Source organism: Myotis daubentonii, chromosome 11 (assembly GCF_963259705.1).
Source record: "Myotis daubentonii chromosome 11, mMyoDau2.1, whole genome shotgun sequence".
Lineage (NCBI taxonomy): Eukaryota > Metazoa > Chordata > Mammalia > Chiroptera > Vespertilionidae > Myotis > Myotis daubentonii.
Genome location: NC_081850.1, coordinates 38,120,082 through 38,134,630, shown reverse-complemented (window position 1 = coordinate 38,134,630; position 14,549 = coordinate 38,120,082). Strand labels below are relative to the sequence as shown.

Genomic DNA, 14,549 nt, shown 5'->3' with positions numbered 1-14,549 from the left:
CCCCTACCAACGTCTGCCTCTGCCCTCAGATTCACATGAAGACGATGCCGGCTGCCATGTACAGACTGCTGACAGCCCAGGAGCAGCCTGTGTACATCTGAGGCCGCGCCCGGCGCTTGCATGGAGGACTCTCCTCGCTCGTGGTTGTGTTTCTCGTGCTGCATCTGTGTGCCCACTGAGACTTCCCCTCGTGCCCAGCATTCGGTCTACACAGGAAGGAAGGAATCCGTCAAGACTTTGCTCTCTGTCTCTCTCCTGTTTACTTTTTGTTTTTTTAATACCAGGGAAGTTTTGTATGCACTCCCCTGAGGATGGAGAGCAGCCAGTATCCACCTGGTATCTGCCCAGGACTGGACTGTCCTGAGGGCCCTCGGGGGCAGGCACCGCCCATGGGGGAATGCTCCCTTCCCAGGAGGGGCCGGCCTCTTAGAGGAGCTCGGAGGACAGCAAGCAGCTGACTCAGCAGTGCCTACAAGCCCATCACTGATCTCTGCTCTCCTCGAGTAAGTGTGTGGGAATACGGTGGTGACAGACCAGCCCACCATGTACGTGGGGCACCATACATTATTTCTGCCCAGAATTTCTGAGCCAGCCTAAGGCTCCTTTTATAGCTCCAGTTTCAACACAATTGTTTTCTAATAGGAGCCCCTCCCCCAAGGATGTCACCATGTGTTGGCAATTCCTGGGACATCATAGCTTCTGGGTTGTCTTGAGGTTACACACTATTAGATGAACGTGGGCAGGTGCTGCCCGCCTCCATCCATGTCACCCACCTGTATGTACACACAGTCTCACATATATATCACCCTTCCCTCCTCCCTTCCACCCAGGAGGCACCCCTGGAGAACCCCCATTACCTCTGTATGAGCCCCCCTCCCCTGGCTGCTGAGACCCTGGGGCTGGTCAGCTCTGTCCTGGGAGAGAGGCCCTTCTGTGGCTCAGGCCCAGCCCTGCCAGCACCATCTGGGCTCAGTGTTCTGGTGGCTCCCCTTCCCCGCTCACACACACACACTCACACACACACAGGGAGCCTGGGAAGGCAGGACTGCTCACCTGTAAGACGGGGATGCAGGTGCGTTTGTGTGACATTTGCTCCTCTGCTCAGGGCCACTAGGCAGTATTCAACCTGTGAACAGCCAGGAGAGCACATAAACCACAGAACTAAGGGGACAATCATGACCTCAAGCTATGCCCGAGTCCCCAGCGTGCTCCCAAAACTTCCCCTTGCTGCCTCGTGGGTCTGAGCATTTAATCGGTGTGGAGTGTTACGTGTTTTTTTTAATCAGGTGCCTCATGTGTATGAGTCCTGTCTCAGTTCGGTGAAAATATTTTACTCGGTGAAAAGAATTTTATTCTGAGCCAGTTTTTACTTATTCTTTGGTCCAAAGAGCATTTTGTTTTCATGTGGATGGGGTGTGGCTTGGTTTTTGTTGTGTTTTGTTCATGACCTCCGCAGAGACGGGGAAGAGAGAAACTAATATATTTTATAATATTAATATAGTCCCTGTTCTCTGCACGTGGATATTTATGTTGTGCTTGTGGGAGCAGGAAGTCGGTGAGCACATGTTGGGTAGTATGTATTTATAGATCGAATGTGGAGGGGTTTCGGGGAGGGAGAAAAGCGAACATAAAGATGAGGAGCAGGAGACTTGGACCAGACAGCTGTGTTCCGTCTGTTCTCTGGGGATCTCTGTACCTTCTGAGTCAGGAAAGCCGAATGTTTCGAAGCCATCAGCGGCGATGGCTCACTCGTCACGTCACTCGGTGTGTGGTCAGCGAGCTCTGGGGAGGAGGGGCGGCGCCTCCTCCAGGGGAGCCGGTGGGCAGTCAGGAACCCTGGGTCCCGGTTCCCACTTTCCAACTGTAGAGTGGCTGGTGCTGTAATGAAATACACAGAGTCATAGTTCAACGTTCCTCTGCCAGAAAGCGAGAGTGGTGAAACATGAATGCAGCGGCATGGGTGGTATTTCAGGCCTCAGGAGCCTGGGGAATCCTCAGAGGGCTCACCCTGTCTGCCCCCGGGGTGACCACGGGGCCACCTGCCCAAGCGCCTGTTCGGAAGCCGCCGAGATGGGCCAGGGACAGGAACTCCGCTAGCTTGTCCCTCTGCAGCCTCCCAGTAATTACAGTGGCGTGTCTTCACCCAAAGAGGGAGGAGAGAGAACCCCCTTTCTATGCTGCTGCACGGAAAACTTAGGAAATTTGCCAGGGGCTGGAAAAGCCAACTTGATAAGCTCGCCTAGAGGAGTGACATGGCCTTGCCTACGAGGAGGATCGTTCCCCACCACCCTCCTTCCTGCTATGAGTGGCCCCGCACACACAGTGAGCGCACGTTTATGAGCTCGGCACATGGTCACCCACCAAGGGAGGAAGTGCAGCTCCCTTTGGTTAACCAGGAGGCAGGACCCTACATGTTAGTAGCTCTGGTTTTGGAAGCCCTGTGGGAAGTGGTGGTCAATGTCCTCTGACATTCCAGTATGAACATGTACATGTGAACATCTGGATACCCATGTGATGGGCAAGACCATGTACCGAGCATCCCAAACATGGCCTGGGCGCAGAGCCGCTCGGTGAGGCATGCTGACGACTCCCAGCTTCCCCACTACCCCTGCCCTGTGCTCCCTCCTGGTCCAGCCAGGATGCACCGGAACCCACCCCACTCGCCTTCTCAGATGCGAACATTTCAGGGAGCCACCATCAGCCTTGGGTTCCCAAGTGGAGGAAGCCCCCAAGATCGATGCTTGGAGCCCCCTCCCCTCACTGGAGCAGGCTCTTCGGGGCCTGGGGCCCCCAGGGGGCTGGACTCCGAGGCCCTGCAGACGGCTCTGCTTCGTGAACATGACCCATGCACACCGGCCTCTGAGGGTCCCAGAGTAACCTACTACCTCCCCCATGGCTCCCGTCACCCCCGCGCCCCATCCGCACACTGAGGACACCATCCACGAGCCAGGGGTGTGGCTGTCACCAATGTTTACAACCAAGGGCCACCTCCCCGTACACCTGTTCACTCTCCCACTCACATGCCACTTGTTTTGAGATTATCTGTCTGCTCCTTTCCTGGTTTGGCCGACCTACACACACACACACACACACACACACACACACACACACACCCTCAAGGCAGCGCAGAAGGAGGTGTGGGAAGGAGGTTTTGTGTACATACCCAGCACAGCCCCTTCCAGGACGAACCTGTACTATTGTTCTGTAAAGAGGGTAAGATAGAGCTTATTGTAAAGCAGTGGGAGAATATAGTATTGTATTTGTACCGATATCGTTCTTTGTATACACAGAACCCAATGATCTCTATATATAAATATAAATAAATATATAAATAAAGTATATATACACGTGAGCCTGGAATGTGGACGCCGCACACCCACCGAATGTACTTCCTCCGACAGTCTGGTCACTGGGGCCCGCCCGCCCTCCCCTCCTCCCTGGTGTGTTGGGGGTTGTGATGTATTTAATGTGTTCTCTTCCTTTATTTAACTGAACGCTAATGTCTGTAAGAGTTGCTGCAACAATAAACAGGAACTTCACCTCTTGGACCTGGCCGAGTGTCTTACTGCTTTGCGGGTGGGGCAGGGCGGGACCCAGGTCACAGGCAGATTTTGTCTTTTCCCCAACAGGCCACCTCCCACCCATCCTGTGGAGCCTGCTGGCCCCAGGCCCAGGCATTTTACTAAATGGTGGCGTTCTGTGAAACCTACTTGGTTTTAAACACGGTTTATCACCTGATACAACTATCCCAGTCTCATCAGCTCCTCACATCACGGGAGGGGGGCCTCTGGGCTCCCGATGAGCAGGGAAGCCGGCGTTAGGTACCGCCCCCAAGAAATGGCGGCCTCGGTTAGGGGCTGGCTGCAGGGAATGGAACGGCACCTGGAGGGCCGAGGACCTGGGGGAGGTGCTGATGCGCCTGCAGGCCGTGCGGGACCTGCTGTCAGGACCCGTGCTGCCGGGCCTCTGGGGACACCGGACCCCAACCCGGAGTCCAGCCCTGTTCCAAAAGCAAAACGTCCTTGGAGCTTTTCTCCCTGGCTTCCCCGCGAAGCCCGTCAGCCCTGAGGGTCCCGCGGCTGAGCTGCTGCCGTGAAATGCTCCCCGGCCAAGGCAGGGCTCCCCGCCGGGTTCCCAGTTGTCATCAGCACATCTTAATGCTAACTGCACAGGCCCTCGGGAGCCGGCATTGAGAGGCGTTGAAGCTGCCTCAAGTACCTGCATCCACCCAGACAAGAGGACCTGAGAAAGGGCCTGGCAACGCCAGAGCTTGTTAGGAAACTGAGAGACAGAAGCAGAGTTTGGGGGCGGTGGGCTTCTGCAGGGAAAGGACAGCGGCCGGATACACGCAGCCACGTGGCACAGGCTAACACGGGCTGGGGGCCAGGAGGCGCGGGCTTGGTAGGAGCTGTATCATCCAAGGCAGTAAGCAGTGGGCCCACTAACCTGCGCAGGAACGTTCCTTTCAGGTGATACGCCCCCTCCTAGCCCCTGGTGGGCAGCTCGCTTCATAAGATGGCAGCGGTCACACGAAGGACCAGGAATCATTTCTCCTAACTCCGTCCCTCCTGGCTTGCTCTTACAATGGCATGTGACCCCCTCTTCCACGATGGTCTCTGGGGTGGAGCAACAGAGATGTCCCTTTTGTGACATCAGTTGTCCACACTAGAGACCAGGGGTGGGGAACGCCCCACCTGAGGGCTGTATAAGGCCTGTGAAATCATTCGGTCTGGCTCTGCAAGGCATGAGGGTGAGTTACCTACATGTTCGCCCAAACATAGGCTGATTTTTAAGTTGCTAATTTGGTATGGCCCAAGAATGACGTTATAAATACCAAATGGCCTTCGGCAGGAAAAGATCCCCCACCCCTGAGAAGGCCGCAGCAGTAACATAAGCACATGAGAGGCGGGGGGGGGGGGGTGGTAATAATTGCAAGGACGACAAAAGGGAGAAAGGCCGTTTCCAGCAGGATGCCCAAGAGCCAACCCAACCCGAGAGCAGGTCTACAGGACGAAGCAAGGTACTTAGCCACACTCCCAGCAGGAGGGAGTAGGAGCATATGAATGAGCCACAGGAACAGGTAACATTGGGTAGGTCACCTGAAGGCAACGCATGAACATCAAGAAGCTAGGAGCAGAGACAGAAGCATCAAACCGACAGTCAGACCTCAGAGGCAAGGCAGGGGAGGGTGGGGGTGAAGGGATAAGTGATCAACCACAGGACTTGTACGCATGCATATAAGCATAACCCATGGACACAGACACTAGGGGGGTGAGGGCATGTGCTAGGGGGTGGGAGCGACTGGGGAGCAGTCAATGGGGGGGAAAAGGAGACTTATGTAATACTTTAAAGTCCAGCGGTTCTCAACCTGTGGGTCCTGACCCCTTTGGGGGTCAAACGACCCTTTCACAGGGGTCGCCTAAGACCGTCGGAAAACACATATATAATTACATATTGTTTTTGTGATTAATCACTATGCTTTAATTATGTTCAATTTGTAACAATGAAATTGGGGGTCACCACAACATGAGGAACTGTATTAAAGGGTCGCGGCATTAGGAAGGTTGAGAACCACTGCTTTAAACAATAAAGAATAAAAAAAGAGCAGCAGCAGCTACAGCCAAACAAAAAGGTGTTCAGTTGGAACCTGGAGGGAGGTCATCTTTTAACATAATGCTGGTGGCCTCACCTGTGGGGCTGCTGCTGCTGCTGCAGGCTTCTGAAAGGGAGGGGCATACAGACATGACCCAGGGGGCACCTGAGCCAACTGAAGGGTCCCTATGGGGGTACTGTGCAGGGTTAGGGTTGATACTGGTACCTCTAGGTATCGCTCTGGCCACCTGGAATGCACAGCATCTCTTTAGAGGGCCAGCTCCCAGGAGAACAGGAGACTAAGTAGGACTGAGGATGCCTCATTCATGACAAAAAATACCCCAGCCAGCCAGCTGGCACCTTCCATATTAAAGCAATTATGCCATGTCCGGGCAGCAGTGTCAATGGAGTCCGATATCCTGGGGCTCACTGTCCGGCCAGAACCTCGGGCGTGATTGCACAGTTACAAGAGGCGCCTCCCTCCCTACCTGTGTAGCCAGGGCTTCCCCAGGTGTGCCCCATTGTCATCGCACAACAGGCCTCTGGAGTTAGCATTCAGCTGAGCGAGAGCTGCCTCCAGTCCCTTCATCTACCCAGCCAGGAGCCTTTTCCTCACAGTCGTGTCTGCTGTTTCCGCGAAGTCATTTTCCCTTTCTGTTCCTCCTGCGGCTTGAGGGTTACCTGGCGAACAGAACCTCCATCCAGTGTCACTATCTGGTACCCACTGTTGGACGTCACGTCCCTGAAATGAGGTCCCTCCTGGTCTCAATGTTAATCACCCTTTTGCCGTTGCCTTTCGATTTGCCCGTCTCCGAGGCAGCAGCTGTCGCTACACCGGTGAGAGCACATTCGAGCCTTTCTAGTTGGCAAAGGGCCAATATATTTCATCTATTTGCCAATCTTTCACTGGGTTGTCGGCTTTGTGCACGTGCCCAGGTGGGTGAGGCAGCTTTCTTAGTTGTAAACGGGAGCAACCCTGGCCATCTTTATTGCTGCTAAAACATCGCCCTACTTTCTAGGCAACCCTGCCCCCCCTTGCAATATTCCATCCTGCTTCTGCCCCTCGATCCACTCTTCTAACGGGGCCCAGGGGGCTAAATCTGCAGCTTGTGTCGGCACCAAGGTTTTAATCTGGGCCAAAGCACCCGCTTCCAGATTACTGGGGGCGACACTTCAGAAGGGGCAGGGACCCGAAACCCAGCGAGATCCGCTCCGGGGCCTGCGGTCCGCCCCAGATCTCTTCCCGGAGTTGCTGGCCCCACGAGGGTTTTCCCAATACAGTCCACTCTTTCCATGTTTGGGAATAGGAGCTGCTGGTATTTTATCCACCACAACCCCAGCACCAGGCACGTCTCACCCACCAAACCACAGCAGGGAATTGGACAGAAACCTGGGCCTTGTACCTGTGTGGACACATTGCCCATCCTCTGTCTCGGAGGTAACGGCATAAGGAACCGCGTTTACTGTGAAAGGAAATTGTCACCTATTCACATGATGCCATCAACATAATGAGCTCCTTTCAGAGGTCAGGCAGGGAAGTGACTCGTCCCCAGCCAGCGCGGCACCTGGAGGCGCTAAGGACACAGCCTGGAGGGAGCAGGAGGAAGTCCCCTGTAGTCTCCCCCAGACCCCAGGTTCTGCGCATCCCATCCCAGCTCTGTGGCTACTGCCTGTGTCTGTGGCCGCTGTTAACTTTCTTCCTCCCAGTTTTACAAAGCGGCAGGGGCAGGCTTCGGTTTCTATTTCGGTATCTTGTTCCTCACCTTTCTCAGCTGAGTTAGTAGTCAAGAGGGAGGTGAAAAAACATACATCCTTTTCCCCTTCTGGTTTCCTAACTTCCACCTTGAAAAGGCGTTGGTTACCAGCCCAGCTGCCCTTAAAGCGCTGGCCTCCTGGAGTGTCCATTCCCGGCCCTTCCTTCCACAGTGGGCCAAGGACACCCAGCAAACAGGCTCCAGCCCGGCGGCACTTTCCGGGGCCCAAAACGCACACATTGGGACAGCCCGGGGGTGCTTTCCGGGGCCCCACACTCACACAGTGGGACAGCAGGGCAGCATTTTCCAGGGCCCCACTCACAGACTGGGACACAGGCATCCAGCACACGAGCCACCAGTCCCCACATGGAATCTTCCTCTCAGAGGTTTTTTTCTCCTTTCCCGTTTCTCCAGCCTCCTGGCTGGCTCCCCAATTGTGAAAATTTCCAGGGCCAGCCAGACACCCCAAAAGGAGGCTGACAGCTCCAGAATTACATCAAGAATCTGTTAAGGAGACTTACCGACAGAAGCAGAGCCTTAGGCAGCAAGGAGCTGGTGGATTTCCGAGGGAAGGGGCCTCGGTAGCCACGTGCTTGTTAAGCTGTGTGTGATCAAGGCAGTAAATAGCTTAACAGCCACTTACCTTGGCCAGAACATTCCCTTCAGGTGACACGGCCCCTCCTCGCCCCTCCTCGGGGGAGAGGGAGGTCTGCTGCTTCATAATACGGTGACAGTCACATCAAACACGGGAAATCATCCTGCCCAAGAACTGCTAAAAGCCCAGGAAGCAGAGCTGGTACCTCGAACCCCAGGGACCCCGTCCTCCCTTTGCCCCCTCTCACGGAAAGACCTCACCACACAGCTGTCCGCTGTTGAGTAAAGGGGAAAGAAAACACGTTTCACCGATGTAGGGAGAAGTCCCAACTTGGAGACGAATAGCCGGCCTTCAGAGCACCTCACACGTGCCGGGCACTGTTCCCGGATTAACTGAATTAACCCCCAGAGCCGCTCTAAGAGGTAGAAGCCACTATTACACCCATTTTATAGATGAGGAACCGAGGCACAGAGCGGTCAAGGACTTTTATTTATGTTTCCAAGTGCCCTGTTCCATCACTGATGACTCAGCATCATACTTTTCTTTCTTGGCTCTTATAGTGCCTTCCCCCCAATTCTTCCCTTTGGCAAACTGCAATCTCCTATTCATTCAAAGCTGCACCACCCCAGGCTACACCCTCTCTGCTCCTCCCCTTGAAGGCTGGGGTGGGGTGGATGGAGAGCCCCCCCTCCAGGAGTTGCCTTTGGGAAGGTCACAGGCCTCCCTTTGTCTGGGTCCTTTGGCCAATCCAGTGCATTCAGTAGGGGCTCGATATTGACAGTGAGTGACCCCCAGGCACTGGGTTTCCTCAAACCCTCGCCCCCTCCTCCCAATGATCCATCCCTTGGGATACAGCTCTCTAAAAACATCCTTCTTCAACCCCGGTGCTGTCCCCAGCAGGTCTCACCAGCCCGCGAGCTCCTGCGGGGTCCACCTTCCCGGCCCCTCAGAGGGAAAGGCGAGGTGCCCTTGCCCCTCTCACTTGGCTGTGCCATGAGCCACCTGTCGCCACCGACAACAGCGCTGGGCTTTCCCCCCACCCGGCCAGGCCCTCAGCCATATTTGCATAAGACAGTCCCCAGTGACGAATGAATTTCGTACAGGGGAGGGCGCAGGCTCCCCAACTTCACAAGGGGTTCTCTTGGAGCTCCCCTCCCATGGCTTGTGGTAAGAGAACGACTTCTCTTTGGTTACCCCATGGGGAGGAGGGGGAGTGAAGGGCTCCTTCCCTGAGTTCTACACTCCCCCGGAGGGCAGCACCCTTCTGGGGTCCCCCTATGTCACCAGGATGAAGGGGGATCTGCGGCTGGTGGCACCTCTCAGCAGGCTCCCTGGGGGTTCGCTGTCCCCTGTGGGTGGTGTCTGCCCCCTTGGGTGAAACTGCCCTCACCTAGGGGGGGGAGGGGAGGTGAAAGGTGTGGGTGATGATAAGAACTCTGAGGCTGTGCTCATGTGCGCGCACACACACACACACACAGAGGAGTTCATCACGCTCAGCTCACACACATCACCTCCTCTAAGCTCCCATCGCTAAACCACCCCTTTTCAACGAGGAACCAATTTGGCAGGAGCTAGGATTTGGCGCCCTCTGCTGGAGTGACATGAGAAATGGCAAGTCCAGATAACCGCCTAGAATCCCAGAAGGTGAGCCGGGGAAGGAGGAACCTTAGCCACCAACCTCAGGTCCTTTGTTTTCTGGATAAGAAAAATAAAGTCCTAACAATGGTAGGGCTTGCCCAAAGCCACACTGTAAGCAGCAGCCTGACGGCATCTCGCTCCACGATCAAAGCCAAACAGAGAAGGAAATGGAAGTGGAGAGGAGGGCGCTCAGTCCGGGCCTGGCCACAGAACGCTTGGGGCAGCCTGCCCAGCAGCCTCCGACTGCTCTTAGCTGAGAACGCACAGTCCCCGGAGTGCAGCCTCTGCCCCTGAATGGTGCCACAGCAAGGGCCTGGCACTGCTGGGCGGCTGGAGGTGGGCAAGTGCGTGAGTTTGGTTCCCGCACTGCCTCACGAGCACCGAGGCGTGGGGTAAATGACTTAATCTCCTCACTGCGCTCCAGTATCCTCATCTGAAAAATGGGGGCACTCACAGTGCTGACCTCCGAGGCTGGCCCTGAACAGTGAACGAGATAAAGGGGGTTGGGACTGAGAACAGAGCCTGGCTGCGGTGTCAGTGCCCGTGGGTGTTAGCCATGGTTATCTGAGGAGAGTCTCGGTGGCCGGCAGCCGAGTCAGGGTCCCCGTAGGGATACGTACTCAGAGCGCCTGCTGGCGTGGAGGTGGCCAGGCATCTCCACAGCGTGCCCAGGTTGGCCCTCCTGGCATTCTCCAGCCCTGGTCCCGATGGCCCGGCCAACCTATGACAGTCTACAGCCGCCTGGTGGGCTGTATGGGAATAGAGCAACTCATTCTCATTTAGAGAAACCCCTGGGTCCTAGAGGCTGCCCTGGTCTAGATTCTCTCCCCGGGGGCTACTCCGGGTCTGCATAATCCTCATCTCTCCTTAGTAAAAGAGAAACTAGTTAACTGGCACTCCTCGGCTTATCCACAGTGGGCGAGGGTGGGTGTGCAATAAAGCCTTCCCCTTCTGCTGCTTTGCTCAGATTTTTTTTAAAATCTAAGGGGAAGAATTCATAAAAAAAAAAAAAAAATTGGGTAGGTGGACAGGACACATCAGCCTGGAGCCAGGAGGAGAGACATGGGTCTCCACTGACCCCACCCCAAGTTCCTGACCCTTCCACCCAGCGGCTCTCACTGGTTATGGGGGTTAGAGGGTCACAACCAATCCAGCTCGAGCTGGCCTGTTTCCTGGGCTGGGCGTCTATACCTTGGACCCCAGAAGCAAGGGAGTGCACAGGGAGCCACGGCACAGCTCACCTGGTGATATGTTGACATCAGCCAGGAGTTGCCTTGTTAATGGATGTTAGGTATGATGCCAAAACCCAGTAAGCAGAAATGGCCAACGCTGCCCTTGGACTGGCACTTCCCCAGCCAGACCCAGACCCGCAAGTCTACGCGTGTCCTGGGCACCGCACACCAGGGGCAGTGCTTTCACGCACCCCTGGAGGCATCAGCACCAGTGAGCCCACCCCCTCTTCTTCTGGAGGCCCAGCCTCAGTGGTCCACTGCCACCCCCAATCTCTAAGCCACAGATAGAGTTATGTTGTTCCTGAAGACAAAGAAACTAACAAAACATCATGTGGAAATAGAATTCTTAAAAATGGACTCTAAATCTACCAAGACAGCGGTTCTCAACCTGTGGGTCGTGACCCCTTTGGCAGTCGAACAACCCTTTCACAGGGGTCGCCTCAGACCATCCTGCATATCAGATATTTACATTACGATTCATAACAGTAGCAACATTACAGTTGTGAAGTAGCAACAAAAATAATTTTATGGTTGGGTCACAACATGAGGAACTGTATTTAAAGGGCGAGAAGGTTGAGAACCACTGTACCAAGAGAACCAACACCCTATTGAGAAAAAAGACTAGCCATCAAATGCCTTTTACTAACCAAAGGCAAATTCGATGGTCTTTGGTGGCAACGGAATATTCACTTCCTTTAGGTTATGGTTGTTTGGTCAGACAAGCATTTATTTAGCCTCAATTCTGTGCCAGGAGCTGGGAATACTACAATGAACAATGACAAAATCCTGCGCTCCTGCAATTTATATTCTAATAGAAGAGACAAAAAGCAAATAAGTAAATTGCAAGTTTCTATTAAGTCATGATGCACGCTGGGGAGAAAAATTAAGCAGAGAATATCAACAAACAACAACATTACATTAAGAAAATAACGCACCATGAATAAATGAGATTTATTCAATAATGCAAGGCTGGTTCACTATTAGAAATCCATTAATAGCATAGTTGACTTTTAAAATCTAAGGGGGAAAAGCATGATTATATCTATTATGCTGAGGAAAATTCGACATCTTTTCACACACACAAACCCCCAATAAAACAACACACTTAAGAACTCAGGAACTCAGGTATACTTTTTAACATGATAAAATATATATTCTTTCATCCTAAAGAAGAAGCATCAAAGGCATTTCTTCTATGTTCAAGAATAAAGCAAAGATGTCCACTAATTCTACTACTCTTCAACATTGCACTAGAGATATCAGCCAATGCAATTAGACAGGAGAAATCATGTCAAGTCATAAGAGCTGGTGAATTGTGAAGGTTACTGTGAAGATTTCCTGAACTAAGTTAATAAGACAGCTCTGGAAGGACTCACAATAAATGCTGGTCATTATTATAATTTTTAAGTGTCACATTGGTGTCAGTGTCCCCATTCCTTAAGCGTCCCTGTGGTGGGCTTCCTTTACCTTCCCATAGTCCCATGCTGCCACAGTCCAGGGGAGAGTAAGCAGTCTGTTATGACCGACGGCAGAAGACATGGGTGAAGTTCGAGCATGCTGACATTTGCAGGTTGTGCGACCATAGGCAAGTTGGTCTACCTCTCTGGACACTGAGCTCCTCATCTACAAAACAAGGAGACAGGCCTCCGGGCTTTAGGATTATTGTTGAAAACCTCCACCAAGCAGATACGGTGCAGTGGGAGAGAGAGCTCCTCCCAGAGCCAACGACTTCCAGCAACTCTCTTTGCTCGTCCTCTCCTGCCTGGCATGTCTCTCCACCCCCATCATGAAATGCTCCTTTGGGACCAGAATTTACGCACAGCATCTAAAGATGCTGGAACAGCCTGCCCACACCTGGGACCTACAGCCCCCTGCAAGAGAGGAACGATGACTCATTCTGAATTTTGGCCCTGGCTTTTGTTAGGGCAAAACACAGGGAATCCTGCCAGCTGTTGCAATAAAAAGAGCTTTCCTGCTGAGACCGTGACATGCCTGAGGCCCAGGACACAGTGTGGCAAGGGGTGCCCAGAAGAGGAGACGTTGCTCAGATTCTTACAAAGACGCTCTCCATGAGCAAACTTGAGACCGGCCCCTCTGAGTCCCTTTCTGACCAGGCCCTGTCCTTGGTCTGCTCAGCCCGATTTTAACAAGATTCCTACTGGGGTCAGCTTAGTGACAATCCCCCACCCTTCGTATCTGGTCACTTCTGTTAAGGAGCAAAATTCAACCAGATAAATTTGAAGATCTAATTGGCTTTATTAAGTGACTCACAAATCGGGCAGCACCCCATCTAGCAATAGAAGCGTGCTCCGAGGGGCTGTACAAAATGAAAGGTTTCGATAGGCAGGAGGGGGGTGGGTCAAGAAATTGAAGAGTGGCAAGATCACCTCACCTTAGGGGAAGGCGGGGTCCATCAGGCAGATACCTCACTAGAGCCGGCCAGAAAATTTCACTCATTGCTTGAAAATTCCACTCCTGGGAGAGGCTGAAACTACAGTTAGGTTAGTTGCTAAGTTTCCGTTTGGCGACACTGTTTGGCAGCAGTGACTCCATTTTGGCCTGTTGTTTCTTTTTCTAATACCTGCAGTAGCTGAGCAAATTCTTCATCCCCCCACCTTTGGGCTGCCTTTCAGCAAGAGTCTTGTTGAGTTGGTGAAGCAAGAATCCCCCCAGCCCTGATGTCTCCTCTTCATGACTTGCCATCCACTGACCCCAGACCCTGCTTCTTGGCTATAAACCTTCATTTGACCTCGTTGCACTGAGTCGAGCCCGCTCTCTCTTCCCTACTGCAAACCCACTGCAGTACTTCCTTCCCGTCTCGGACAGGTGCCATGCGTACTCCTCCTTTAACAATCCCCAAGGTGGGGACCACCTGCTGCCACAAACCCAGGTCCGCAGAGCTTCTCCTTGGGTATCCCCACCAGGGCCTGTTTCACAGTCGGGTGAGGGGATCCTTCAAACCAGCCCAGGCCCTTTGGTCTTCAACGTTATCCAACACAGGGTCTGGCTGCTCCTCCCGCTTGGGGCCTGGGAGTTCAGCAGCGGCAAGAGAAATGGGACTTTGCATTTAATGTTTGCGCGGTTTTTGTCTGCTCCCCTCTCCCCACTCAGCATTCTCTCCTCGGCACCTGGCCCTCCGCCTGCTACTCTGTAGCTCAGTAAATAGCCGCTGCATGAGAGGGTGAAGGTTCCTGCAGAGACGGAGCTGGAAGAGTTGTGGTGCCTTTGGCCCCAGACCTGGCTTCCCTGGCAGAGGCCCCAGGGAGGAGAACCTGGTAAACAAAGATGGCCTTGTCCAGGCCCCTTGCCTCCCTGTCCCCCTCATTGTTCCGTCCTGCATCCTGCCGCCTGGGGGAGGTGGCCATGTGCTCCTTTGTTCTGCTTCCTGATTTCCTCTCCGCTGGGTGGAGGTGCAGGTGCCTCTTCCCCTGGCCATTCTCCTCATCCCAAGGGACTCGCCAGAAAAAGCCTGTGAGGGGAGCCATGGGTGCAGAGGAAAGCATGTCTGTCCGTCTTTCCCTCCTCCCTCTCCCAGTCCTCTTCTCCATGTCGCCAGGCCTCGCACACACAACGGGCTCCAGTGAAACTGGGACGCTCAGGCCGGAGTAGGTCCCCGACCATCGGCACTCGGAGTGTGGGTCCCAGGCCTGGCCAAGGCCAAGTTCAGATTAGGACGGGGCTCTGCCACAGTAACTTGACAGAGTACCGTTACGCCTGTTGAATCCAATAGTTTTTAAA

At 53.8% G+C, this 14,549-nt stretch overlaps 1 protein-coding gene across 6 annotated transcripts in view; it reads left to right on the top strand.

Moving 5' to 3' along the window:
* Positions 1–3,548, top strand: part of APBA1 (amyloid beta precursor protein binding family A member 1) — a 200,974-nt gene extending 197,426 nt beyond the window's left edge. For all 6 annotated transcript variants that reach the window (XM_059656860.1, XM_059656857.1, XM_059656862.1 and 3 more), the window contains one exon: positions 30–3,548. In XM_059656860.1, the coding sequence (XP_059512843.1) occupies positions 30–101 (72 nt within the window). In that variant the 3' untranslated portion in view covers positions 102–3,548. The remainder of the gene's footprint in view (positions 1–29) is intronic.
* Positions 3,549–14,549: the final 11,001 nt, after the last annotated feature.